We start from the raw sequence: 27,696 nt of genomic DNA, 5'->3' as shown, positions 1-27,696 counted from the left end.
TTGTCTGAAGGCACATCTTGATTTCTGTATTACCCATCTTCAGGAAAAGGGCTCTGAGCATTTCCAACAGCATGAAGCTGTGTGATAATCCGATTTCGTTCCCTGGATGGATTCTTATTGGGGTAGATGTTGGGTCTAAACTCATAAAAACAAATTCAGGGCTCCAGCTGGGTATGTGCGAACATTTCTGCCTAGTGATTTTCAGGGCTCCAGCTGGGTATGTGCGAACATTTCTGCCCAGTGATTTTCCAGGCTGAAGTGCCATCTTTTATAACCTTCAGTACTGATTTTAGTGTTGGTTAAAAAAAACTCCAAAAAGACTTAAAAATTTCTGTGTGATCAAAGGCCCCTACCTGTCTTAGATTATTAAAAACAAAAGAAAAAACGCAACTGTGTACCTCACTATCATTTTTTCTCTTCTTATCATCTTTCCTCCCAAATTAAAAAATGGCTTTTTGAGGAAAATTTTTTTGTATTGCTTTTTCTTTGAAAATTCTCATCTAACTTGGAATTTTCAGGTTCAAAAGCTAGAGGGGAAAAAATAAAAAATCTCCTAGAAAAAAAAAGAATTTGTAGAACCTCTTTTCATTTTTATTTAAAATAAAAACTGTAACTGTTATTTGGTGTTATGTTTTAAAAGTGAGGTGGTTTTGCTCCACCACAATAATAATTGATACTTTCAACCAGCCATTTGCTAAATAGCTTTGAACTACTCTGTAGCTTGTTAAGGTTGAGATGAACTCATGGTCCCTCTTCTCAAGAGGCAAAATTTTTCATTAATCATTTGCATTTAATTAATGCAAAGAACGGAATAGGCTGAATTTCTCCCCCTCAAACCTCATCCCAGGATCTGCTACGCTGCATAGGTGCATGGCCAGCTCTCCCTTAGGATGGAAAGCATTTTCCAGGCAAACCCCTGCTTTCCCAAAGAGCACGTCCAGCCCAAGCAGGGAGGGAAAAGAAGCAGCCCGGGCAGGGGGAACAGCGGGGCGCAAGGGCTCTGCTGCTGACGGGTCGGGGTTTTCACCTCTTTCAGGACTTTCTTTGGAAAGCTGTCAGAGCCAAAAGAGAGAGGTCTATTCATGGTATAAATTTTCTTCATCAGTAAATACCAAATCCCAGCCTCCCATCCCTGTGCGCAACCCAATTACTGAGATTTCAAAGCCAAGCAGCGCTATTAAGCCTGTTTAGCCAGACCTCCACCATAACATCGGTCTTAGGTGTTCACACGACAAACCTTTCACTAGAGCTCAATAACTTCAAAAAGAAGTATTCACTGAGCAAACCCCTGCATTTTGGATTTAAAAGCTCCAAGCAAGCAAAAATCTGTGGCATATCTTCATAAGCTACAATAATAGTTAATTACCCTCCTTGTTAAATGCTCATGTCTTGTTTCCAGCAAGCATTACTCACAACTGGATACCGGCCCAGGCTCTCTCTAGCTGAGGTAAATGAGTGTATTTTTCTCCTCTCAGTTCCTTTCGCTACACTTCTGGAATACAAAATGAGGTTCACTAATGGTAATTGAGCTGTTGACAAGTCTTCCCAGCCAGGGACATAGAATTAGTGTTGCTAACCTTCATAATTCAAATTAGAAACCCAATAGTAATTAGTGTTTTTCTTGGAGCTCCATCTCCTGGAGACAGGTGATTATGGGACAATACCTACTTTACTTACTTTATATTTTAAACGCTATGGAAAAATCTAGAAGTACCTCGACTACCCCTAACAGATGTATGGGTACAACCAAAGACAGATTGAATTAACTCTAACTTTACTTATTTCTCATTAAAACTAACGATTATTGTTATAGCAGATGTCATGATTTGCAACTGTTGAATGTTTGGCGGGAGAGAGACTGCTGAGTTATCTCTGAGACAAATAAAGGCTGAGAATATCAAAAGAAACCAAAAAGTCCATCTCCTGGTGCTAAGAGGAAAACGGGTGACCACAAAAGTTCCGAGGTTTGGGCAGTCACCACCAGCAGAAATGGCACACGACCAAGGGAGCTCACGTCAGCTTTGGTGGTAACTTTGGGAGATCGAGTATCAACTCTCATCGCCGGAAAAGTGCAAAGTTTTCTCTGCCAATGGAATCTTCTCTGGCCAAGAAGACCTACAAAGATGCCTATATGACATAGCAACTCAGACACGGAAAAAATCAGCATGCTCCTGACCTGAACACATCAAGCTAGATGCACCCTCTGCTTTTGTTCAGATATAAGAAAAATAAAATCAAGTGTTGGCCCAGGACATGTAAGTCCTACATAGCAAGTGAGAAATGATGACTGCTATAAACTATCACTACTACTACTACTATTTAGTGATGATCCACAAGATGACTTGTGTTATTCCGTTACTTTAATTATTATTTGAATTGAACTAGTGAGCTTAACTGAAGCCAACAGAGACCTAACTGAAGCTTCCCTGCAGGTTGGTTCTTGTGTATTCTGCAAACCAAGACAAACATCTTTTACAACAACACAGAGTGACCTCCTTGATTTAATAAAAGGCAGCACCACACTAATCTGCAAGAGCATACAGGATGCTCAGCTTTCACATTCCCCACATGTTTTTTCTTCTTCTGAGTCTGCACTGTCAATGTTTGTCTCCAAGTTCAATTTGCCTTAAGGGTAATATAACAGTCCCCGGGTTCTCGCGCTGCACGGGGTTAAGTCAGGCTAATTCAGTCGGTCTCCCACTGAGCTCACACAAACGAGCCCACGTCTCCCTCCTGAGCCAGGGGGGAACCCACTGCTCCGAGAATGACTCCGTAGTATTAGTAGAAGTTGAGACCCTATTCTATCAAGAAAATTACATTTTCTAGTATCTTCAGAAAACACGAAAGGTATTTTCTCCAGGAATTCAGCCTCCCGTGCTCAGCTGGAGAAAGACCTTAGTTCACAAATAGCAAATTTCTGCTTTATTTTTGACTATTCAACAAAAATTTCTATTCAGTCAAGGCCCAGTAAACAGATTACTGAGAGCTGTTTTACTGGAGCTAGAGCTCTGCAGAAGACCATCGGATAGATTAGCCCTTCCTCAGATGTCTTCCCCAGGAGACAACTTAGGAGGTCTCCTCTGAATAAAACGCTGCTCTTCGGCACTGTAAATGCTTAAAGCTCTTTGTTTGTATATGCTTTCAGCGTGCGGTAGGCAGGAAGATAATCCCACAGCTGGGTTGCAGTGCATAATCTCACTATGGATTCACGCGATTTCCCCATTTACCCACGTGCTGTAAAAAATCCCCCCTTGCCTGCCGAAACCTCATCTTTCCCCGAAACGCAGCAGCATTTCCCCAGTGACTCTTCACTCAGCTGACAATGCCCTTGATAACCTTTGACATTCAGACAGCATAGTCTAAAATACGTAACCTACAAAAGGTTTACTTGTCCTTAATTTATTAACTCTGATTTCCCTTTTTCTCAAAATACAGTGCAGGGGAAAAATAACTAGCTCCCACCTATGGTGCTACTTCAGCAATGGCATCAAATAAGAGTCTGCAATAAATCTCTAACTTACAAGTGCATTTTAAAAGCTCCACTTAATCCTGTTAGAAGTTTAGAAAGAAGTTAATATTTAACTTTATATCTACATGTTTTAAAAGTTTATTCTCCTCTGGCTTTTTGTTCCAAAAGTGATTTTTGTGTGTGAAAGTTTAACAAGAAATGCTTTTAAAGAGGGGAATACAATTTGATTTGGCTGAGCTACAGCTCTGTTTTTCTTAAAATTATAGTCCTTTAAAAAAAATCCAGAGAGACATAAAAATTGGACATTTCCAAAGAATCATTAAACACTTTTTGAGTCTGTCTCCTTTGCAATAGCAATGGACGCTATAAATACCTCAAAATAGACAGATAAATAAGGAGTCCAGGATTGCTTTTAAAAGTAGAGTAAAAATAATACATCCTCCTCCTAGAACGGTCAGATGCTATCAACATCTGGCTACATCTGCACGGATTTGTAAATGGGAAATGACAGGGCAGAATGACAATCTCTAGCCGCACCTGATCAAGGTAGCATTTTAAACCGCGACAGCTGAAAACACAGCAGAATTGATGGCAACGGCAACCTTTCAAAAGGCATGTGCAGAAGCATTAGGCACCTGTTTGCTTTATTGACAGGGCAGGCTTTGTTTAAGAAGAATAGCAAGCATATTTAATCTTCATGTCAAAAGACACAGTGGCATTAAAGGGTAGAGAGTTACCCCAGGGACAAAACTACCGTCTTTAATCATCCCGATCGTCATTGTTTTGGACACTGGAGCTTGATTCAATAACTTCACCCTTGTGTTCTTACTCCCCACTTCCACCACTCTGACTTCGAAAGGTCTGGGACTCTAGCCCTTGTTTTAAAGGTGGTAATTACACAAAACTGGCAACACCAACAAGTTCTGGTTCCAGGTCAAGTAACACCAGAGAATAAGGAGGAGATATTAATTATAGAGAGTGGATAATTGCTTCCTTAGCAGCTAATCCTCCCATTTATCCACCCAAAAGGTCAGATTCAGAAACCCAACACCCTTTCAAAGCAGAGTGAATAATCTGTTCTCGTGGCCCTACGCCAGAACTCTTGGCTATGCGCTAATCTGGACTACTTAGGGGCAAAGAGCCTGCGCCAGCCATTTAAAGAAAATGTAAACACTCATCTTTCTTCCCGGCCACTTGAAATAGGCACCTTAAACCGATCAGAAACAGGCACAAACGCAATTCATCACAGCCAGTTCCTGTTGTTTAGCCAAGACAAGCAATACTTTGGTGTCTCATTATGCAAAGACAAGGCAAAACACGAGGGCTGCGAGTCTGTCTTCACATAAACTGGTGTGAGGCACGACTGTGCCTAAGTAAAGACCTGCTGGGTTTGGCACTCAGGGGCTCTCCTCTTACCCCACAGGGAGAACAGGTAGCTTTTATCAGACCTGCCAATACCGAGCACACAACCAGCACTGCCAACGCACATCATCTCTGAGAAGAAACACTCCCACTCTTCCAGTCGAAGCCACTGGGGGTCAGACAGCCAAGAGAATAGTCTGGCAGTGGGTTGGTGGCCTCAGACTAATCAGACCAAATAAAATAGTAAAGTTAACGTTATTTTCCTATAACGCATCCTATTGACCAACCACCTGGGACATATGACTTGTGCAGAAACTCAGAGCGACAGCTTGCTCCGCTATCTCTAGCTCCCACCTCCAAACCATCTGCTCTATTTTATTTTGGTCAGGCTATTCCTACATCCCTGTACAGAGGCCTTGTCACACGGCGGGCAGAGTGACAGCAAGGCAAGGGATGGCGAAAAGCCATGGTGCCAGGCATGGAAACCTGCTCTCTGCGACAGCCCCCACCACAACTCCTGTTCGCGTTTTCCCCCATCCTGACTGCAGAGCAAGACCACACTTCTGCATGAATATAAAATAAACACATCAAACTCTGTTTTAACAACTTTGAACCAGCAGAGGAAGTTCTTGCATTACAACGCTGCAGCATTTTTGATTGCAGAAGCCCTAAAGCCAGATTTCCTCTTTGGTAAGATTAGACTCCCACAGCGAAGTTTTGTTCCATTAGTTACTCCAAATGAAAACCATCCAACGACTTTAAGTGACATGGGCTCAGATCCAGATTCAATACAAGATTTAGCTTCCCACCAAAAATCAACCAAGCCAGGAGTCTGAGCAGGAGCTAAGGTCCTACTTAGTTAAGATCCTACTTAAGTCACGGTGTTTCAAAGACTGTTTGGAGGAACTGACTTCTGGAGTCGTGTCTCCCTCCCTGTTGCCGTTAAGGGAACTGTAACAACAGTGAAGATGGAAGGAGCCAAATTCCAGTCCCCCAGGTAAGGAAGGATCATTGCAAAGCAGGCTTTTCACACAAGCAACCACCTCTGACCAGGGCAAAACAAGGCATTTTGCTTTATTCCCTGTAGGCAGGAAATAGGGCAGAACAAGGCATGTTCCTTTATTTCTAGACACCTCAAATGAGCCTTGATAGCGGCTTTTACAAAACCAGAGAAACAAAATAATGGGTCTCACACAAGAGAGCTGAATGAATGCATCAGGCAGATGACGGGATGCTCTCCATGATATTTCAAAATGATGTCATAACTTTTATTTAATATATAATCAACTAGGCTCATTTGTTTTTTTTCTTTCTTGATGGCACCTTTTTCTCCCCACACAGACACGAATCTTTGTTACAGGACAAGAGAAACTTTTTGCTTTTGGTGTTTAGTATGAGCAATTTGTTTGGCACACACGGGGAGTATTTTAAGGCCGTATTTCCCAGTGCTTGCTCTGTTTACTGGTCAGAAAGTGACTCTGGAGAGCTGGAAAAAGCCGGTGCCTCAGCAGCAGCTGGCAGAGATACAGCCTGTACTTCCCTTGGAAAGTCTGTCCTGCCTTGGAAAGAAAGAGCAGGAGAGAGACCTTCACAGCATCAGATTTGGGCAGAATTTGATCTTCCCTTCAACACACGAAACAAAGTCAGTTGTGAGCTACAGTCCCGTGGCTCGTTATCTGAGGAGTGTCAACTTTGAACCACGAATTTGGTGTCCCCCCCCTCCCCGCCCCGTGTTTGGGCTTTCTAAAATCCCTTTCCCCCACCCTGCTTGTGAGTCAGTCTCTGCCTGCAACATTCCTCAGTGAAATGCCTTTGTTCCCTTTCCTGTTAGGAAAAGGCCTGCCGTACAGCGGGCACTGTCACAGCCTAGTAAGTTGGCACTTTGTTGTGCTTTTCCACTCCAACAGCTCTCTGCAGCCATCAGCTGCAAAACAACCTACAGAGGCTGCCAATTAATTTAGCGGGCCATTAATCAACGTATTCTTTAATAGTAGCTTTCAAACAGATAAAAGCCATGCAGGACCAGAGCAGAGATGCCAGATTGCCCGTGCTTGGCTGAGCTGTACTTGGTTCAGCTTCTCCTCTGCGTAAGGGCAGAGAGGGAGGGGAGAGGTTGGAAAGCAGCTGGGAGGGCTCCGGCAGACGTATGGTGGTACATTAAAATCAGATGGTTGAAGCTGTTTTCATGCCTCCTCTCCTTTGATGGAAACATCTAGTTCACACAGAAATTGGCTCCTGAACTGCCAGTTCTTACTTCAATTAGTTGAAGAGGTGCCCAACCTTTGGCTAGGGCAAGTCACAGAGGCCCCTCGTTTCAAACAGCTTGATTTACAACACGAGCACAAACCAGATGCAGGACAGGACATGGAAGTCATATCTGATTCCCAATATCCATGTTTCTGACACGTATATACAAGTGACAGAGGCAACTGTGTTTGTATCATACGATGCTTGGACAAGTACCCATCACTTTACACGGGACCCACAGAGTCCCTCTGAAAGACTGTGACAGGGAGCAGGTCACCATAACAGTTCAGATGGCCAGAAGCTATTCCCTGTCCACACGTTGAGGGGACTCAGGAAGGAGGATGCCTGGGAACAGAGAAGGTCATAGAATCATAGAATTGTTAGGGTTGGAAGGGACCTTAAAGATCATCTAGTTCCAACCCCCCTGCCATGGGCAGGGACACCTCCCACTAGATCAGGTTGCTCAGAGCCCCATCCAGCCTCGCCTTAAAAACTTCCAGGGATGGGGCCTCCACCACCTCTCTGGGCAACCTGTTCCAGTGTCTCACCACCCTCATGGTGAAGAACTTTCTTCCTGACGTCCAGTCTGAATCGTCCCATCTCTAGTTTTAATCCATTCCCTCTAGTCCTACCATTACCCGACATCCTAAAAAGTCCCTCACCAGCTTTCTTGTAGGCCCCCTTAAGATACTGGTAGGCCACTATAAGGTCTCCTCAGAGCCTTCTTTTGGCCAGACTGAACCCCAGATCTCTCAGTCTGTCCTCATAGGAGAGGTGCTCCAGCCCTCGGATCATCCTCGTGGCCCTTCTCTGGACACGTTCCAGCACGTCCATATGTTTCTTGTAGTAGGGGCTCCAGAATTGGACGCCAAAAAAGGTCAATTTTTCTCGCAGAGTCCTCCACCACTGGGAATTCAAGACACCTCTAAATGACCGTCCTCCTGACTGCAGGTCCCCAGACACACAGTATATTTACATCTCACTTCCAGCTCAACCACCAGGGCTGGCAAAACCTCATGCTGGGTCATTGGGGTACCTGCGGCACAGAGCTGGCAATGAAGTGTGGAAACCCTCCTCTTCCCAGGAGTCGGCAGCATCCTGCACCACGCTCAAGCTGCGAGGGTGCAGGGATGTGTACGGCAGTGCACCACTTCGGGCAGAAATTCGAGCACATCCTGGCAACAACCAACACATCCAACACAAACAACCCTCCAACACATCCCATCCCTTCTGCGGGGGAACGAAGGCACTGAACAGCATCATCTCCAGACCATCAGTATAACGCCTATGGAGGCTAACTCCAGTTAATGTTTATGAGGGGTTTTAACCTGCCCACTTGCTTTCAGGCTTTTACTGCCAGCCCAGTCTGAATTTCCACTGTTCACTGACACAAACGTTACCGGAGAGAGGAGCACTGAATGTCTCCAAGCCCATTTACCCTCCACCTCACAAGGTACAGGGGTGGGTCCTGTATAAACAGGTTTTTTTGTTTGAGGGCGCCTGACAAAGCGGAGCCTGACCTTTCCCCTTCGGGGGAACAGCAGGCTTCAATTAAACATCGCTGAGGGTTGGGGCTATTTTCCCCTCTTGCGGGTCAGGGTGATGCTTGAACTCTCCTTGCCTCAGCTCTCCCACCCACCCCATCAATCTCCCCTCGGCCCTGCCTGACAGCTGGGGCCACGGTGATTTATAATGGCCTCCCCCACAGCTGCATCTCCTCTGGGACTTTCCCTGCCACTACTAAGCGCCTCCCCTCGCTGGGCTGCCTGGCACTGGGTCCCCTTCCAGCAGCAGAACCTAGACCCTTTGCAGGAGGAGGAGGAGGAGGAGGACACTTTGCCAGATTAACGTTTTCCACACTAAATTCTACTTCCAGCACATGGTGCGCTCTTAGGAAGACATTAGTTTGGAACCGAGTCGTACGTATAGTGTTGGTTTTGACCAACAAATAATGTAAATAGGACTCAAGATGGGGGCTGAGAAACTAGAGCCCCTGTTACTCTGTGGTAAAGGAGAATGGTCCAGCTATGTTTAGCTGGAGCTACTCTCAGGTTGAATACAGATTATTATCACCGCAGCATTGTACACTTGCTGAAGATGCAGCCCATCGAGCTTTCATAACACCAAACACACTAAACTACTACAAAAAAGTTCCTCCTTTCCCTTCGGCCAGGAGATACAGAGTGCAGACTGGCTCCGTCCCAGTTACAAGCACATTTTTCAATAAGGCTTCTTATTGTAAATACACTTTTCATTATTTCACGGCCAGCTGAAGTCTGGCTACTATTCTGGACACTGCTTTAAAGACTAAGAGCTTTTATCAGACTGTTCCAAGCTTGGGCACTCATCAGAAGAGCTGCCGCAATGGCCCAGAGCCCAGGACAAGCCTTTGCCTGCACTGGATGCTCACTAAAAGAAAATAGCACCAGGGTGCTGCCAGGTAAGGTGGCCAGAGTGTGCAACTGGATTTCCTCAACTCTTGTTTTAGGCAATACAGCCAAGCTTGGCAAACCCTGCTCATTGTTTCCTGGAAAAATGTTGGCGTGGGTAGGTGAGAGAGGTAAGGAATGAGTGTTTTTGTTGAGCATGGAGCAAATCGGAAAGGAGGAGGACTATACCCAACTTCTTCCCGCTTACCTCTGGGGTACCTCTTGAGCCACAACCCTGCAGAGGGACTCAGGATGGGAAGTGTCTCTGTGTGCTGATGCATCGGTGCGTGCTGGTGCCGAGCGCGCTGAAGATGCACGGAAATGAAAGGAGACGGAGTCTTCTCTGTGAAAGCAAAAAAATATTTTGGCCAAGCCAAAATATAGGTGTTCCTATCTCAGAGGTCACTCTTGAAGGCTGCAATTTAATTTTTTTCTCTATTTTTTAGCTCCCAAACCACTATTTCTTGCCTACTTCAGTGGGGATGAAAGGACTGATCCCAGAAAATGAGGAGCTGAGCCCAAACAAAGTGTTACGCTGAAAGAGCCTACAATCTCATCCCAAAAAACAAGTATCGGGATTTCGGAATCCTAAGTCTTATGTATTTGTGGATAAGCGGACACCACAAACACAACCTTCCCTACAGAACAAAGATATTTAAATTATCAGCCCCTTCCAAAAGAATGAGATGTCAGGATTGTTTCTTCTTGCTGAGCCACTGCACATACAAGCACAGCAATATACTGCCAGTGCCTCATTACCTTTTGCTGGAGGCCTGTCTCTTACTGCCAAAAACTGTCCAAGAAAGCCCCAAAAAAACACAGCAGGCCTGGATGAATCCCACAGGCCTGCACTCAACTGAGACATCACATAAACAGGTTTTTAGCTCTGAGAAATCACGTGCCGCCTCTTGCTACAGCTTTTGTTCTTCAAAGCTACTATTGGCTCTCCTGCCTTCCAATTTAGTGGATCCACTATGCCAGGCCATCTGGCACATCAAAATTTATCTTCAGATTTCATTATCCAACCCACTGACCCCAGTGTTTCCTCCCATTGACTAATGAGATTAGCCCATCACCTCCTAATTGCAGCGTTTATACCTAGTCTGTTTTACAACGCCCAAGAAAACAAATCCCCAGGTTGTTTCAGAGTGAATGAATGTCATTCTTCTCCTAGAACAAGCACAGCATTTATAAGAACAGGAGATGGCACATACATCAAAACAACAAATGAGTGCCCTTAGGCTGGAAAGTGAAAAATAGAAAATACAAACACAAATGCACCAATGTCAAACTACTGAGGCCAGTCTCCTCGCCCCTTGGGCTTGTTCAGCTCTATCAGAGCTGCGCAAGGAGTATTACCTAGCACCCCCCATAGTAAGGGAGCAACTGCAAGGCTAGGAATCCACTACACAGACATCATTTGTAAGGACACTACGAGAGGATATTATTCCAGTTCCATACCTCACCACCCTAATTAATAGGACATTTCCTGCAAAAAAATGCCTTAAAGAGACAGAGGGAACGAGTTCCAGAACCACCTTATATCCATTTCGTATCAGCAAAGCACCAAGAACTCAAGAAGGCATAGGAGATGGTCAGGATGTCAGCTTTACTGTTCTCCACTTCTGTGATTTTGAGCAGGATCCATCTAGTCAATCCCAGTCATGGGATGCCTCTGATCTCTAGATGTAATGAAAGTCAGATGAGGGACCTAAAGGAACAGCTTAGGTGAGATGAACGTATCTTTGGTACAGTTAAGGAAACTGAATCCCATTGCTGACAGCACAATCTGTGCCTCAGTTTCTCCATCTGCAAAATAATGCTATTGGTGTTTATCCTCTATGGTGAATGCCTGTACAGCCATGAACAATCAATGCTATATAACTGTGAATTACTCTTGATAGATTTATTGAGTGTGCTTGAACATGTTACTTGGAGACCTGCTGGAAATTCAGAACTAGAGAGAGGAAACATTACGGCTTTCAAGTAACGCTAGAAAATTCAGAGCTGTCACAAACAAAAAGCACCTGGCCTGCCTTGCCTTGGAGGCAAACCAAGCCTCGAAGGTGTTTACCTGTAGCTTTACCCAGAGCAGTCCCAAAAGCATCATTAGAAACATCAATAAGGATTTATCACTGAAGCACTAGCATGAACAAGCCATCAGAGTAAGCAAAAAAACAGCCTTCACCAGAGCACTCAAAACACACCAAGCTCTGCTTGTGCCTGGGCATCAGGAGGGCTGGATGCTCCCCTCACATGGCCAGGCAAGACTCAGATGGAGAACAGCCTAGGAGAGTAAATTTCCACCTCTGTCCACCAATTTCCTGCATGCTCAATATCTGTCTACATACACCATCAGATAGACATTTCCCTACTTCTCTCCACCACATTTTTGTGATAAGCGTGCCTTCCACATGCTTAATGTCTAAGAAAACTTCTTACCCTCACTGCACATCCCGCAGGGGCTGGAGCACAGCTGAGCTCTCTTATCACATGAGCCAGGCACCTTTTACATGACAGCTTCTCTGCAATCCAAATCAGGTTCATTGTCACCAACGGAAAAAGCTCTAAATGAAAAGTTATTGCCCCTTGATAGCCTCTCCTTCCAGAGCAGAAAAGGGTGTTGACGTCACTCTTGCCCCAACACCACCAGGCCAAGTGTTCAGGGAATAGCCTGATCTCCCTCCACATCCGTCAATGCTGCCATTAAGCCAAGGACATACAGCCAGGATGGAGGTAGCTCTAATTTCCTCCGGAAAACTATTCTAGAAAATGGGCCAGAAAGGCCCTGAAACAAGGGATCAAGCATCTAGCCAGTCTCCCTCCCCACCCAGCACTTTGTAGCTTGGGCTGCTTTGTCCAGCAGACACAGAAATGCAGCTCTGTACTAATCCCCCAACACTAAGGCCGAGAGAGGCTTTAAAAGGCAATTCTGCATCAAACAGGCAGAGACACTAGGGTAATATCTCACTCAGGGTACTAACAGCATCCTGCAGCCCTCACTAACCCCACAGCAGAAAAGTAGTTTTCAACCAGCAGAAGACTTTTGCACAAAGGGACAGGTCTGAGTTTAAAGACAATTCTGAAATCTCTTACGATGAAGGTGGGTTTGGCCCTTTATAAGACAGCATGTAAAGTCTGGACCAAGCAAATTTTGGTTGCTAGCAACTTGCCGAAGCAGCGTCTCACCAAAAGCATCTGCTGGCAAACTTCGCAGATGTAGGTAAACCCTCTGTATGCCCCTTTTGAACTTACACCGATGCTTTGGACTGCTGAAGTGCACATAAAGGCATCCTTTCCACTAGTTCATCTAACTAGTCACAGACAGGATCAAGTAAAAACACTCATTTGAAAGCAGCAGATAGACAGGACTATCTGCTAACCATCCGCTTGGAGTTATCTACCTGCTTCAGGAGACCTTTCAGTATCAGAAATTCTTCAGAGAGGCAGCACTATTAATGGGGCAGTACACCTACCCGTCAACTTCCCAGCCCCAAAGCTATTTAGAAGTCACCACAATCCAGGTAACTGTGGGATCTGGGCTCCAAAAAAAACACAGCAAGGAATCAAGCTACAGTAAAAGACACGCGGAGACACTCAGGAAACACGCAATCAAAAGGGACAGGCAGGGAAAGAGGGGCTGAGTCCCGCGGACCCCAGGCTCTTGCAGTGAGCTTTGGGGCTCCCTAGGCAGGGACACACAGGAGGTCTGTGACAGTCTCTGTAATCACGGGCTCCCCCCACGCTTGAGCCAGGCCTGGGGCAGCAGCCTCAGCCCTCGGGTGACCCAAGGGTTGTGCCTCCAATTGGCCTGACGATATTTTACTTCCCTCAACGTGATTTCCTTCCCACGTGCCTCATTCTCCCCCATGCGCATAAAGGATGGCAGCCTCTGAAAAGGCACTGAGAGAAATTCAGGGGGAGAGTTAGTTATTATTTTTGACAGTGCTTAAACAACGTACGAAAAGGGTTTCTTTGTTGCTTTCTATTTCCCCTCCCTCGAGAAACAGAAGACAATGTCCCATCCAATGCCTGCCTGACAGAGCAACAGAGGCTGGCTCTGCCTCAGCACTGCAGAAGTTGTGCTTTTGGGGGACTATTGTTTTTATTTCAGGAGGGAAAAAAGGAAATGAGCAATCCCAGAAGGAAAGGGTCTGAATGCTTGCTCAGGCTGCGCCCTGAAGAAAAGAGCTTGCCATTGTCAAAGGGTGTTTCATTGTTCTGATCTTTCTGAAAAACCTTAAAAAAATATCTAGAAATGTAACCAGAGCAGAAAACAGGTCTGATTCTTCAGCTGCCTGTCTGCAGCCTGGCTGGTGGGAGAGAATCTGTAGATTAGCAGTGTTAGTTACCCTGGTTAGCCCTCATTCTTGCTAATTACATTTTATTTACAAAAAACACTTCATATCCATTGGGAGTGGGCATAAAGGGAAGGCAACTCTCCCTCATGTGAATAGCCCCAGTGCTTTAAATTGAATTACTCACCAAGTCAGGGCTCCTCACCACTTAAGCATTAGCCTCCAGGCTAATCAATAGCAACAAATTACTGCAACAACTGGCTAGGCTCATTCTTTCATTAGCGCCACTTTCAAACACTGCTCACAGTCTGCCCTCCCTGCCAGATTGCTTCAAGCACGAAATTCCAGCCAGGAGTCAAGCTCCAGACAGTACTTCCAAGATCCCTCACAGATTTAGGACACAGGAGAGGTGCAAGGGCACAAGGATTTCCTTAAGGATCACAAAATGGCTTTTAACCCAGGAAGTGATGGGATTTACCTCTCTTAGCATCCTTTGCGTGACTCCATCTCATGGCAGCAGCTGGAATTAGCCAGGGCTGTACCTGTAATCTCCCAGAGCTGACGGCCCTCAGAAAGAGGAAAAACTGCAGATAATACAAATAAGTAGATAGGGCAGACCCCAAAAGCTGAATCTGAGGATGCAAAGGGAAGAAAGCAACCAACAGACAACAGCAGCACGTACAACACCGGCACTGAGCTAGAGCCAACATAGGCACACACGTGAGCGTCTCCAGAAGCAGCACCTCCCCGGCTCAGCACTGCTCCTGAGCCACATTTCCCGAGGCACAGTCATGCTGCTCCCTTGCTGGCACCGGTGTGCACAGAGATGGCTAAAGACTCTCACTCCCAACCGCTTGGCAGAGCAGCTTGGACAGCCCATGCGCAACCCATCAAGAGCCGACAACCATCACCAAGACAGACAGACAGAACCAGCACAGGGAAAAGGTTTGTCTTTCTTTTCGTTCAGAAGGAGCTCCCTGTGTCCAGACATTGGAGAGGTTGGTTTACATAAGTCTGGAAAATAATGCTGAGAGGCAGGAGAGGATCGTCTTCTGTCTCACTGGTTGGAGCAGTGAAGAGTGGCCCCTAATCTCCAAAACTCTGCAACAGGCATCTTAATCAGTCTTGTACTCCAATGATTTAGGTCAAGGGAAACATTTAAAAATCATTTTATCGTTCATATTATGATATCACAGGGGCCAATTGACTTCCTTTTGACCCCCCAGCAGGCTTTTCTTGAGCAGAAACAATCACCACCAGCGCCACCACACAGATGTATAAGCGATGGGAAAACACAGAGGAGGCTGGAGTGAAGGAAAGGCACTTCAGGCCCGCTGGGGTCAGAATGTGCATCTGTACGGTAGGTTGGACTCTTCGCTAATCCAGCTCTGCTTCTAATGAGATTGGTTCCCATTACAGCAAAAGGACATCCATGGCTTAATTTGCGAAGGGGACCATTGTCATGCAGCTTAGGGCAGCAAGATAATCTTATCAGTTTGAACTTGAACCCTGCCCTCCAATTATATGGACAATGTTCAAGAAAAGAGAGATAAAGTGATCTTCATTTATCCAGCAAGAAAAATGGGTTGCCTAACATCAAGCATTCAGCTTCCTGCAGCTGCTGATAGACCTTCACAGTCCAGCCACTGGCTGTACCGTTGCCAAAATGTCCTAACCACTACCTGGGCACGCTAACTCTGAACCAAATCCAAGCCAAATGGCACCAACTGCATTTACAGTGCACCTTACTGGTACAGCAGAGCCTCTACTCTTGCAGTATAGCTGAAGTGAAAGCCTGAGGCCGTCAGCAAAAGACAAGCAAACCCAAAGGGTAGGAAGAATCAGAAAATTTTTTTCACCCCTCCTTGCTGAACCCCCGTCTCTGCCTGCCTATTCAATCCATCAGCTCCTCTTGGCTGCTACAGAAGAGCGACTATCCTCTTCTGGGAGTTCTGCGTCCCACACAACGCAGCTAAAACAAAGAACATTTTGGCAAGTAACAGCCAGTCTTCATCTATTCTTTTTTCTATACAATTCATTCCATCAAAGTTGTTTAGCCGAACAAAAACCAGTGCTATCCTTTATTGTGAGGCTAACAATAAACTAACATGTGAGCACAGCGTGGGTCACAGATGTGTGCGCTTCATCATCAACTGTGGAGCCATTTCCCTGCTCAACTCACTTTTATAAAGCTTTAACCTCTTTGAGCTGGAATTCAGCTTGAGCACATAAACCAGGAAGCAAACAGTGTTAACACAACAGAAGCAGCCCCTGTACAAAAGATACACGAAGAGACGGACGTGCTTTGGAAACAGTCAGATCAACAACCTCCGTTTCCAAGGGGTTACCCACACAATAAAAATCTAGAGAGAAACTAAACTGGAGAAATCCCAGGGGCTCTATTTTTAGCGATATCACTTGCACCAGCGGATCTCTATTTGTGCCTTTGAATAGACACGTTTACTTTTTTTTTTCCCCCCTCCTATGAAGGTGCTGAAACAAACAAAAATTTGGAGGGGCAATGTCTTCAAAACACATTTTTCAAGATCTCTTGGAATACATTCCAAGGACTGACCCCAAATTTGTAACCCAATTTTAAGCACTCTTATCTCAACCCAAATAAAGTATACCCTCAAAGCATGACTGCTCTAAGAAAAAAAAACTATGCAAAACCAGATCCTTCTTACAACTGCACTTTATGGACTCAGATCATATCTGCCAAGTGAAAGCTTGCTATCATGTCCACTTCTAGCTCATATTACGTATAAAATACAGGTGTAATGTTGCCCTTTCCTTAGCGTACTGGAGTTGATTTTCTTCGTAGCAGCTCGTACAGTGCTGTGCTTTGGATCTGTGACCAAAACAGTACTGATAACGTAGTAATGTTTTAGCTATTGCTGAGCAGTGTTTGCACGGCATCAACACTTTCTCTGTTTCTCACTCTGCCCCCCCAGTGAATAGATTGAAGGGTGCGCAAGAGGTTGGGAAAGGACCGAACCAGGCAGATGACCCCAACTATCAAAAGAGATATTCCCTGCCATATCACGTCACATTCAGGAGTGGAGTGGGATTTAGGCAAGTCAGACATCTTTTGCTTGGGAACTGGCTGGGCATTGCTCTGCCTGCGGGAGGTGGTGAGTGATTGCCTTTGCATCACTTACTTTGTTTTCTTTCTTTTTTTCTTCCACTTCTCCTTCACTTACGAAACTATTTTTACCTGGACCCATGAGTTTTCTTGCTTTTACTCTTCCTTTCCTCTTCCCGTGTCCTACTGGGGGCGGGAAGGGGAAGCGAGCAAGCGGCTGTGTGATGCTTAGCTGCCTCCAGGGGTTAACCCACAACACTTCGTTACATGCACTTGACTTTTTGCAACTGTAATGCTCGTTTTATCCCATGCAGCCCATTTGCATATATGCATTACAGTATTGAAGTACCAAATATTTCTTCCTGTCTATCACAACGTGAGAGGATGGGCAAGGGGCTGCTCCTGGAGAAAAAGATACTCACTCTGAAAATATCTGAAATATTGGGCAGTTAGAGCCCCTGATGCTAATCTCTCTGCCCTGGATCCTCATCTGTGCAATGCAGGTAACACTCCAGACTCTCCTTCCAGAAAGGTAAGTATATCCCTGTTTGTAGAACACTCAAAACAAGCAGAATAGGCTTTAAATAACACATGGAAAATAAAGCCCTAGGATGCTAATGGACCAGAAGGATAAAGAAAACAATTGTGAGGCAGCTGTTCCGTGCACTGGTCAATACAGGAGTCCCAAGGAGATGGAGAAAAAGTCGTATGTTCTCATTAAAGAGCAATTCATAACATAAAAAAACAAAGGGCTGGATTCAAGTAGTTAAAACTACCTTAATTTTAACATTTCTTAACTTCCAAATATTTGCAATCTCAGTGGTGTTTTTTTGAACGTTCTGCACAAAACCTAAACTTTTTCAAAACCAAAGGGCAGAATTTTGTCCCATAGCATCTTATGGGCATCACCAGGGCCACGGCAGCACTGCACTGACAGGCCCCACCCAGACCACAGAGACAAGAGATTTCCCAAAGACTGAGGCCCCAAACTGAACATAATCCAGCTATGGCAGCTCAAGTTACCACCTGTCAGTCTAACTGCACTAAGTGTCCGCACTCTTGGCCCAACACAGCTTTAAGAAAACGCGCGAGCCAAAAGCCTTTGCAAAATACAGCAAAGATGGGAAATGAATGCCAGGAATAGCACCTGCCATAGAGCAACCTTAATATCAATGCAGAGGAGCAAGCAAGAAAGGATCATGGCTGAGCCCACAGGTCCTAGGCACAGGATGCAGGTCACCTCGGCCCACAGAGTGGTACAAAAACCACAGGGGAAAGAAATCAGAAGAAAATCCCTCCGCTGCTGTGTTTGTTTTTATATTTACGTGTTGCAGTAACAGCCCATTTTAAAGCCTCGAGGCCAATACAACACATGTTGATAATATCGTAGCAGCGAAACCACAGGCATCTGATAGCAGATGAAAATAAAACACCACCGTCACATAGGGGGTCTCAGAGTAGGTGGTCTGAATGGTCCCCTTTCGACAAGCAGCACCAGCAGGTAGCCAGTCTATCGAGGATTTAGTATAACTTACCTGAAGACAGCCCTCTCTCGCACCCTGAGAATTCTGGCGCTTTTATGGGCTGCTGGAGGAGTGGCAAGTGTCTCTGCTGGCAACCAGTGTGTTGATAGCAGGTCAAGAGATGACACAAAAAAGTACATAGAAGTTCTTTGATTGTAGATGGCTGATAAAACTTACTGCACACCTCTAGGCCTTTTTCCCTTAATGTAACATTAAAAAAAGGAATTTTTTTTTTTTTTCTTTCATCTTTCTCCTTCTGTTGTTAAGGTGGATGTGACCTCCCCTGCCTACCACAGCTAAAGTGCTTGGACAACATCTACTGCAATTTCTTTAGCAATATGCTGTGTCCATCTGTTAATTCAAACACACTTTGGAAACCTGACTACTTGGAGACTTTGCCCGAACTGCAGGTCCCGCACACACCGCTCCATCTTTCATGCAAGGATCCAGATGGATCCAAGAGTTGTTGTTGTATAGCAAGCCTTAACATCCAAAAGAGCCGCATCAAGACTGATACCACAGCGTCTACCAACATGGTTCAAGAGCACATGGTATATTTGAAGAGACTCAGCCAAGATTCTTTTTACTGTGCGACTCAGAACTGCCAAACCGTCGTTGTCTCTCTGACATGAAAAGACACGCACTAGGTTCCAGGCAGCCAAGCATTAAGCATCCCCGAAAGAGCAGACATACATACTTTAATTACTAGGAATGAGCTCATATCCTCAGTTAGTGAGCTGAGCCAGGCATACTTGGGTCAGCCCAAACCCAGACTGAGAGACACAACTCACCGTCTTTCCTCAGGCAAAAGTTGCAGCTATGTAAGTAAGTAAATAACTAAATAAAAATAATAACAACAGCAATAATAATAGGTAACCCAAGCAATTCTCTTAAACATGTTCGCAATTATTACTTCTATATCAGATTTAATCAGCAAGAAGATGAGTTGGGATTAACTTCTGTGCATCCTGCAAAGCTGTTGGCAAGTCAGCAAAGCTGCCTCCCAGCTGAGCGGAATTTGGCCCTTGCCTGTCTCTTGGAAGGAGCACAAAAATCCCAGACAACAGCAGTAACCAGATCAGCGAGGCACAGCACCGGCAAGGACACAAGGAACCTCGTAGTATTGCACCAAACCAACCTGACCAAAAATCCTCTAAACTACTTTGAGCAGCACGTTGGGTCTGTTCCCGCAGACAGCCACATACCTTTCATGGGACAGAAACGGACTGAATCTCTGAAGGTCTTGGGTATCTGGATAAAAAGGAATGACAAGAGCACACACAAAAAAAAAAAAAAAGAGGAGTAGTCGCTTCAAATGGTCCCCCACAGGGACTGGGATTGCTCTCTTGGAACAGAAAACAGAAAGTTCAATCCCCACATGCACAAACGTGCCAAGCAGAAGCAGCCAATCTCAAATAAGACGTGTAAACAGTCCTGGTGTCGGCCGCCTAAATCACTGCACACGCACCTAAACACAGCACAGCCCAATTACCAGTTCTGAACACCAAGCATTTGGGGAGATCGGGCCATGTTTAAATTAGCATCAACAAAGAGATCAACAAAAGTGCCAAGTGTAAATACATAGTTTTTCTCCCCCTGCGGAGACTAAGCTTATGCTGCTCACCCACCCCCCACCCCATCTTGAATTACGATTTTAGCTTCTAACTCTCTCGGTTGAGAAAGGATAAAGTTCCAACTTTTTTTTTTTTTTAATTGACCAAACTGTTTGTGTTATATAAAATCTGCTCTCACAGTCTTAAACCGGGGAAAAAAGTTTTACCTGAGGACATAAACAGTTGCTTTCTTTAACTCCGCAGCATTTGTATCCCTAACAACACACAGACATAGGAAGAATGCTGCAAGGATATTTTCCTCACATAGACTGTGCATCTAGTGAGAACTGATAAACTGGGATACCTTGAAGTGATTACCACAGTGGATTTGTTTTGTTTGTTTGTTTTGATAATAACGCTAATTAAATAAAGTGTTCCTGGTACTGACAAAAGTTTGCATCGGTGGATCAGTTTCTGGGCTGCTGCAATTAGTAGATACTATATAAACATTGCCAATCATCACACAGACGTCGGGATCCCTGGGGTCTCTTGGCTCTTGCTGACAGCTCTGATGGCTAAAACAGTGGATTGCCACGTGCATACATGTGGCTCTTGAGCTTGAAGGCACTGCCGATATGAGGTTTCACACAGACCCTTCACAAGGCATCCTGACACCCACAGCAACCCCATCCCTCCATCCATCCCTCCCTCCCTCCCCGATGGTGCCTCCTTTCCTGGTACTGCAAATCCAGACCTGCAGCTGGTTTTTCACAGCAGTAACGGCAGCGCCGCTGGTCACAGCCCAGGACCACAAACACAGGGAATTGGAAACACGTGTTTCTCTTCCTGAAGCTCAGTTTGGTCCCCTCTGCTGTCAGTAAAAGTAAACTCTGAACATTTTAAGAGTCAGCAAGCACCGAGTCCTCTCTCAAAGCATTATCATCACAACTGTTGGGAAATCCACCATGTTTTCTGGAGCAAACCTCAGGACAGGAGTCCACAGATATTGCACCTTTGCTTAACGTGGTATATTGATGCCCACAAAGCTGCATCCCTGCTGACAAGCCAGAACAACTCTCTAAGGCACCAAAATAGCTCCAGCTTCTGCACTTCTTCTCCTCCTGCTCTCCCAAATGCAGCAGAAATGGTACGTGACACCCCCCAGTAATTTCTTCCTCCAACACCTCTCAGCTCTCTGAGGTCTTTAAGCTGCTTCCCGCTGACAGACATACGTGACACAAACCCAAATTCAGCTTCCCCTTGTGAGAACTGCTCAGCCATGGCTGACAGACCCAGCCATCTCCTTCAGCTCCCCAGACCCATCCCCTGCAGCCCACCACGCAACCACATCTCCAGAACATTACCAGAAGAGGCCAAAGCTAGTCTTTGATGAGGTTTTGGACTTTATCACCTCTGCAAAAGAGAATTTCTCCACCCCAGCACCGACCTCCCTCGGTAAGCCAAACTGCAGCCCACACAGCTGTGATGGATGGGTTGGCACACATGACCTCCAGCTGAGGAGGAAAACGTTGCCTGGGGCAAGGACCTCTTCAAGCAGCAGCCTGAGGTCCATCCAACCTCACCACCCAGAGCCCTTCACCAAGAGAAGATATGGAGCTGGTCTGGGTTTGGCTAAATCTTTAAATGAAGTCTAAAGCATGTCTGTTTGCGCCTGGGGTCAAAAGCACAAACCTCACTGGAAAAGAAATTGTATTTGCCTTTCTCTTAAAAATCCCCTTTCAGCACATGGAAATCCGGGACCTCCCTTGACGGCACCGACCCATTCAGGACTCCAAAACCAATATCAAAGTCCGACTAAAGCCATTGAGAAGCTGTTAGCATGTAGATTTTGGTGATAATTTGGCGATAATTTGGTGAATGGACTTGTCAAACAAATTGCCTTTATTATGGACTGATTAAATGCAATCAGGGAGAAGTGCCTTTCCCCTCCCAACTCCAGCCCTCATCAGCTCAAATAAACAGACTGAGCCAATTAGCAGGGAGGTGGCAAAAGCAGCTTTCACTTGAAACCTGCCATTCTCGGAGGAGGGGGGGGGGAATCAACCTCAACAACAACAAAAAAATCTTTGTGCTTTCAAAGCCAGGAATAGCCTCCAGGGAGAGGTCCCGAAAGCTACCCAGGGCTCACCTGCAGGGTGTGGATGGGAGTTATCAGTATATATCTGGCTCGATGCCGGATCGGCTCCCTTAAGCAACGTGCTGCTCGCATCCAGCTTGTGCCAAATATAATGCAAAGAACATAAATATTAAAGCAGGCCCAGGGGGAGTAGCACTACTGGGACTGTTATTCCTACAGCTTTATGTCCTGCAGCTGGGTTCTCCTATGTCAGAAAAGGCATGAGCTCCCATCAAAGCTGCTTCCATGCCTAGAAACCTAAGTTTTTGGCTTAGGTCCCTGCAGTGGATTCTCTGATGTCTGCAAATGCTTGAAAACACAGCACAGCCTTTCCTGCGCTGTGGCAGTAGTGGAGAGATCTGTCTCCCTAACATGAAACTTGTAGCAGTTGCGTGGATTTGATGCCACTACCTTTCTCTCCAACATGCCTGAAATTAGCTAATGAATGGGAAAGTTACCGAGGAGAATTGGAGCACGGCATCATAATTACATAAGCCTAATTGCCTGCAGGTATGCAGCTGGAAATTAAATGGTCACCTTGGCTGGCAGTGGGTAGAGCAGAATTCAACATGTGTTTGCATGAACTGGCTGCAGAGTCAGGAATCCCATGGCTGGAGCGAGACAGCACACAGGATACGAGCAATAGTTGTTGACTAAGCTTTCCACTAAGCTTTCAATGTCCGCATTTTAAATTAGCACCAAAGCCTGATGTTGGCCCCATTTTCACTAATCTAGTCCCTCTAAGGAGCGTGCTCTGTGCGCTGCACAAGAATCACTGCCTCCCAGAGCCCATGCAGAGGAGCTACGGCATAGCTTCCCTCTGGCAGCACAAGCCATTGCTTTGTCTTGGACTCCCACCACAGACAGAAAAGGGCTAAAACGGAGGTGGAGTTTTATCAACCAGAAGGGATTTCGGAGCGTTCATTGTCAGGACTGAGATTAGGATTGAGGGTTTATAGTTAATGCACAGAGACTCAAAAGACCAGCCTCTTACCCCACACCTCACCACAGTCTTCAAGTGTCACCTTGAACATAAGGGCTATGTGACACATCATGACACTAGGTGCAGAGCCTTCAAACAGTCCTGAGCACAAGAACCGATCACAGAATGAGATTAGATCAAGAGCCCATACTACAAGCAGCCACAGAGAAAAAGCCCAGGCCTTCTTAAGTGGCTGCAAAGTGCCTGATAACTCCGCTCTCTCCCCAGGGACCTGCTTCCTACCCCCACACCCTCCTGCAAACACCAATGTTTAAAGAACTATTAAAGAAAACAACTTCAAAACTCTTCACATAGTTCAAATACTTCACTTAAAAGGAATTTTAATTCTTACATCTCAGATTGCACCAGTCCCCAGCAGGACACGCACTTGTCATGTTCACGTTGTGGCATTTGAGCTGTTCAAACAGGAGGGATGGAACCGCAGCGTGAGACCACGTGCTCAGAGGCCTGGGAGCCGAGACGATGGAGATCCCCACCAGCTCTACCTGTGCTTTCCATGAGCGACTCAATTCACCATGCCTCTGCTTACCCTCTCAGGGTGCCTTCTCATGACACACGTAGAAAAGAAATCTTCCTGCAGCCAAGAGACACACACCTTGAAGACCCAGCCAGTGGGAGAGTACTGGGAGCAGTGGGACGTGGGTGGGTGTGCAGTTCTTGGTAATTCTTTCCTCCAGTCCTGACGCATAGTTGCAGTGGGTGAGTCGGGTCAGTGCTGCTTGTCATCTGCTCAGAGCTCAAGACTGGACAGCCCTAAGCTGTTTCTTTCCAGGGCTGGATCTATGCGTTCGGTCTGGCCCATCACGAAAAGGCCAGGACCCACCACTAACAGCAGCACCTCCCTGGCAGCGCTGAGTCAGACTAAGCTGAGAAGCCGGAGAAACTTTGTTGCTAAACAAGGTCTACAGGACTGAGTTTAAAAAAAGCATTCTCCTTCAAAGAGCATCAGCTCCTCTGTCTGGATAGTACTGCTGTTTGCAACCTGGAAAAGCCCTTCCATCCCAGTGAGACGTGTCGTCTCCCTCCAGCACGTGGGCAGCAGTCGACCTGTTGCAGAAACCTCCCATGGGATCACAGCAAGCCGTGCATTCCTTAACACCAATAATCAATACAAATCCATTCAACTCCTTGGGATGCAGACGATTCATGTTTTGGATGCACTACCTCTAGCTGGGATGGCATACATAAGGTTATAAAGCCTCCCCAAAGATGTTCACCTGCTCAGTTCCAGCCATGCCCGAGAAGAACCCAGAACACCCCAAAGTACAGAAAAAGTATGTAACTGGCCAGAAACCATTACAGTCAAATTATGTTAAAAGGCTATCTCCCTTTCCATTCCTCATGCCAGCTGACAATTCATATATAGGGGTAAGAGTAACAAACAAGGAGCTCCATCAGGTAGGAAGAGTTATCTGGGCCACTCCTCCTTCACAGAGGCACATGGTGTGTGCCCCCAGGCGTTGGAGGGAGACAGATGGGGTCCTTGCAAAATGTTTTGGGGAAGCATAAGGTGCGATTTGGGAAATGCTATACTTGTTCCTGACCCCTTTCATCTCGTGGCTACCCAGCTCCTGAACTTACAAAACTGTATTCGAGTTGCTACACACTGGGTACAGCCCTTTCCTGCAGCAAACCATGTTTCCTGTCCCGCAAGGTACAGTCAGTCCAACAAGACTGGGGACATTTGCCAAGCTTGCTATGACAAAACATAGCTTGGATCTGGGGGAAGATTTCAACAGTTGTGGAAACACACAGGAGGTTATGCTGTTGGGATTACAGACCCTGCTTCAGAGTACAGCCCTGCCATACACATACACAGGGTTTTACGCCACTCCTCCCAAAATGTGACAGTACAGCTGGATGTCGCAGAAACCATGATTTTGTTATCAGCAACCTTCTTATCCAAGTTTTTTAAATGGATAGATTCTGCCCACCCTTGCCAGCATCACCAAAGCCTTCTGAATTTGCTTGCATTGCTCTGGCTATGTTGCACACACACGGTATGAAATACACGTACTCTGTGACACTTTTGCACATTTTAATGCTTAGCAATTTGGCCTGGCTGAGACAAACTTTACCTATATTTTAGAAGGACCAGTACTTTCCCCATTGCAGCTTTTGCTCCTGTCGTACCCACTCTACGCAGCCCTTCTGCGTCAACTTGCTTGCAAGGAGGAGCACAGAGGAAGCTCAATGGCAAGAAAGAGATAAAAACTCACTAGAAACAGGGAAATGCCTCAGTCCTTTCCATTCAGAGGCAGATCTGCCTTGAATGGCAGCCCCCAGCACTGACCTGCCTCCAAAGGAGACTGAATCACAAGCGAGTCAGCCCCCTTCAATTCGCATTAAGACTTTGAGCTACTGTATATATTCTGCCCCCCCTCCACCACAAGCTCCTCCTTTCTAACACAAATCTCTCACAGCACGCAGACACATGCACTCCCAGGCAGCAAGCAGCAGCGTCGTGACGTGTTGAAACTCAAGTCCGGTGAGATTCATCTCTTGCAAATGACACTTTTTCATTGGCAAACTATAATTGGCAGCTCTTATCCGCTACAAGAGTTTTGCAACACACGCCTAAAGAATATGCCAGACTAGTTCTTCACACTAAGACCCAAAATTAGAACCAATATCCCAAAAGCAAAGTGACCCTCACTAGGCATTCCAAAGCAAACTAATCAACCCTGCTCAACTGTAAAATGAGATCTGTTATATTTTCTCTGATCCACATGCACATCCGTCAAGAACAGAAGCAGAAAGGTAATTTTAAAGTGACTGATGTAGCTGTACATAGTTATAAAACTTACATGGGACTCCATACCTTCAAAGTGCTGTGTATTTACCTGCTGTGCACACCTCAAAATAAGTTGCTATAATTGCTTTTAAAGTCAGAAATTATTTACAAATGAGACATTTCTTCTCCTGCTTAAATAAACATAAGCTCTGAATATAATTAATTCTGTGCATGTAACACCTCCTTTATCTCAGCTCGGGGGACTTCTGCAACAATCAGGAGCTGTATGTTAAGAGGAGAGGAATCAGGCCCATTAAAAAGTAATTGGGTCTTGCTATGTTAGCTTTAATTTATATCTTAGACCTTCCCAGTCTCCCGACCCAGCTCTTTTCAGCCCTCGGAGAAACACAGCACAAAAACTGCCACAAACTCACGCAAGTTAACACTCTTCCTTTCCTTGTTCCCAAAGTTATTCAGACTAACTCTGCCGAAACAGTTTTGCTAAGGGCTGTTGAAAGAGGCTTTTAACAAAGTCAGAATCCTCTTAACGGAAGATGCTTTCCATCGGCTTATTTTAAAAAGATTAAAATTACTCCCCACATAACCATCCCGGATCTGCTCCCATCCACTTTCCCTGAGCTGTAATCAGGGACAGGCAGCCGTCCAACGGATCGCCGCTTCTCCCCTACCTGAGAAGTCTGCAGAAGTCTGAGCAAAGTTGCTGAAAGCTGTCAAGCACATGAGTGCTATGAGGAAGGCGGAGGCGGGAGACACATCTGGGCAGCGCATCCTTAAATATCCTCACGGCGTCTTCTCTGGCAGAGAAAAGGAAAGAGCTTTCTGTCCCGATCCAGTAGTCCTCATTGCCCGCGGAACGGCGTTAGTCCCATCGCGGGGAAGGATCAGGGCGAGCAGGGGGGAAGGAAAAGCACTAAGCGCGCACACACACTCACACACACACACACTCACACACACACACTCACACACTCACACACTCACACACTCACACATCCCGGGGAGTGAATGGATCCCGGCTGAGCGGGGCTGGCGAATGAGACAGACCTACCTGAGCCTTGGCGGAGGTCCCAGGGTCCTAAAAGCCATCGCTTCGCCCCAAATCGCTGCCGACTGTCGCTGTGCAGCTGTCCAGCAGCAGCACTGCAAGCTGCCGGGGGTCGGGGGGGAAGGAGGGAGGGTGCCCTGCGGGGGGGCTGGTTTGGAGAAGCCTGGTTGCTGTTGGTTTAGATGCCCAGGGCTCTCTGTCTCTCGGGGGGGGGCCGGTTTGGAGAAGCCTGGTTGCTGTTGGTTTAGATGCCCAGGGCTCTCTGTCTCTCCGGTGCAGACATAGAGAAGGACGGGCAGTATTTTCAAAGGAGGGGGCCCAAAACAAATGGCTGAATTCACAAGGATTTTCGGGAGTGACAGGTATTTGTAGCTGCTGCCAAAATCGGTGCGAGCAGTGGTGTCCTGCCAGACTGGTGACAGGACAATTCTTCAGCTATGTCCGCCGTTGAGAGTGATCCTACAATGGAGGAGACTTTGCACAGGCCCAGGGATCAAACCCTCCTGGATCTCATTGCGGGACTGGGACTGGTGTTAGCCAACATATCCAAATATCCCCACATATCCCCACAGGAGGGGGGGTTGGAACAAGTTGATCTCTAAGGTCACTTCCAACCCAAACCATTCTCTGATTCTAACATCCTCCTTCCTTTTGACAGCAGACAGCCATGCCAGACTCCCTCTATCCCACTGGACCCCTCCATTAAGCTCAACAGAGGATTTTCAGGCAGATCATAACCTGAGGTGTTCAGACCCAGAAGACCTGTCTCCTTCCACAGCAACTGCTTTACCCT

General features: G+C 46.1%; 1 protein-coding gene across 1 annotated transcript in view; it reads right to left on the bottom strand.

Moving 5' to 3' along the window:
- The window catches only part of EVA1A (eva-1 homolog A, regulator of programmed cell death), a 216,336-nt gene extending 189,699 nt beyond the window's left edge, over nt 1–26,637 (bottom strand). Inside the window, exon 1 of the mRNA XM_063330593.1 lies at nt 26,530–26,637. Within this exon, the coding sequence (XP_063186663.1) occupies nt 26,530–26,629 (100 nt within the window). The 5' untranslated portion in view covers nt 26,630–26,637. The remainder of the gene's footprint in view (nt 1–26,529) is intronic.
- Between the last annotated feature and the right edge of the window lie 1,059 nt (nt 26,638–27,696).

This window comes from Chroicocephalus ridibundus, chromosome 3 (genome assembly GCF_963924245.1).
Source record: "Chroicocephalus ridibundus chromosome 3, bChrRid1.1, whole genome shotgun sequence".
Taxonomy (NCBI): domain Eukaryota; kingdom Metazoa; phylum Chordata; class Aves; order Charadriiformes; family Laridae; genus Chroicocephalus; species Chroicocephalus ridibundus.
This window is presented reverse-complemented; position numbering and strand designations above follow the sequence as displayed.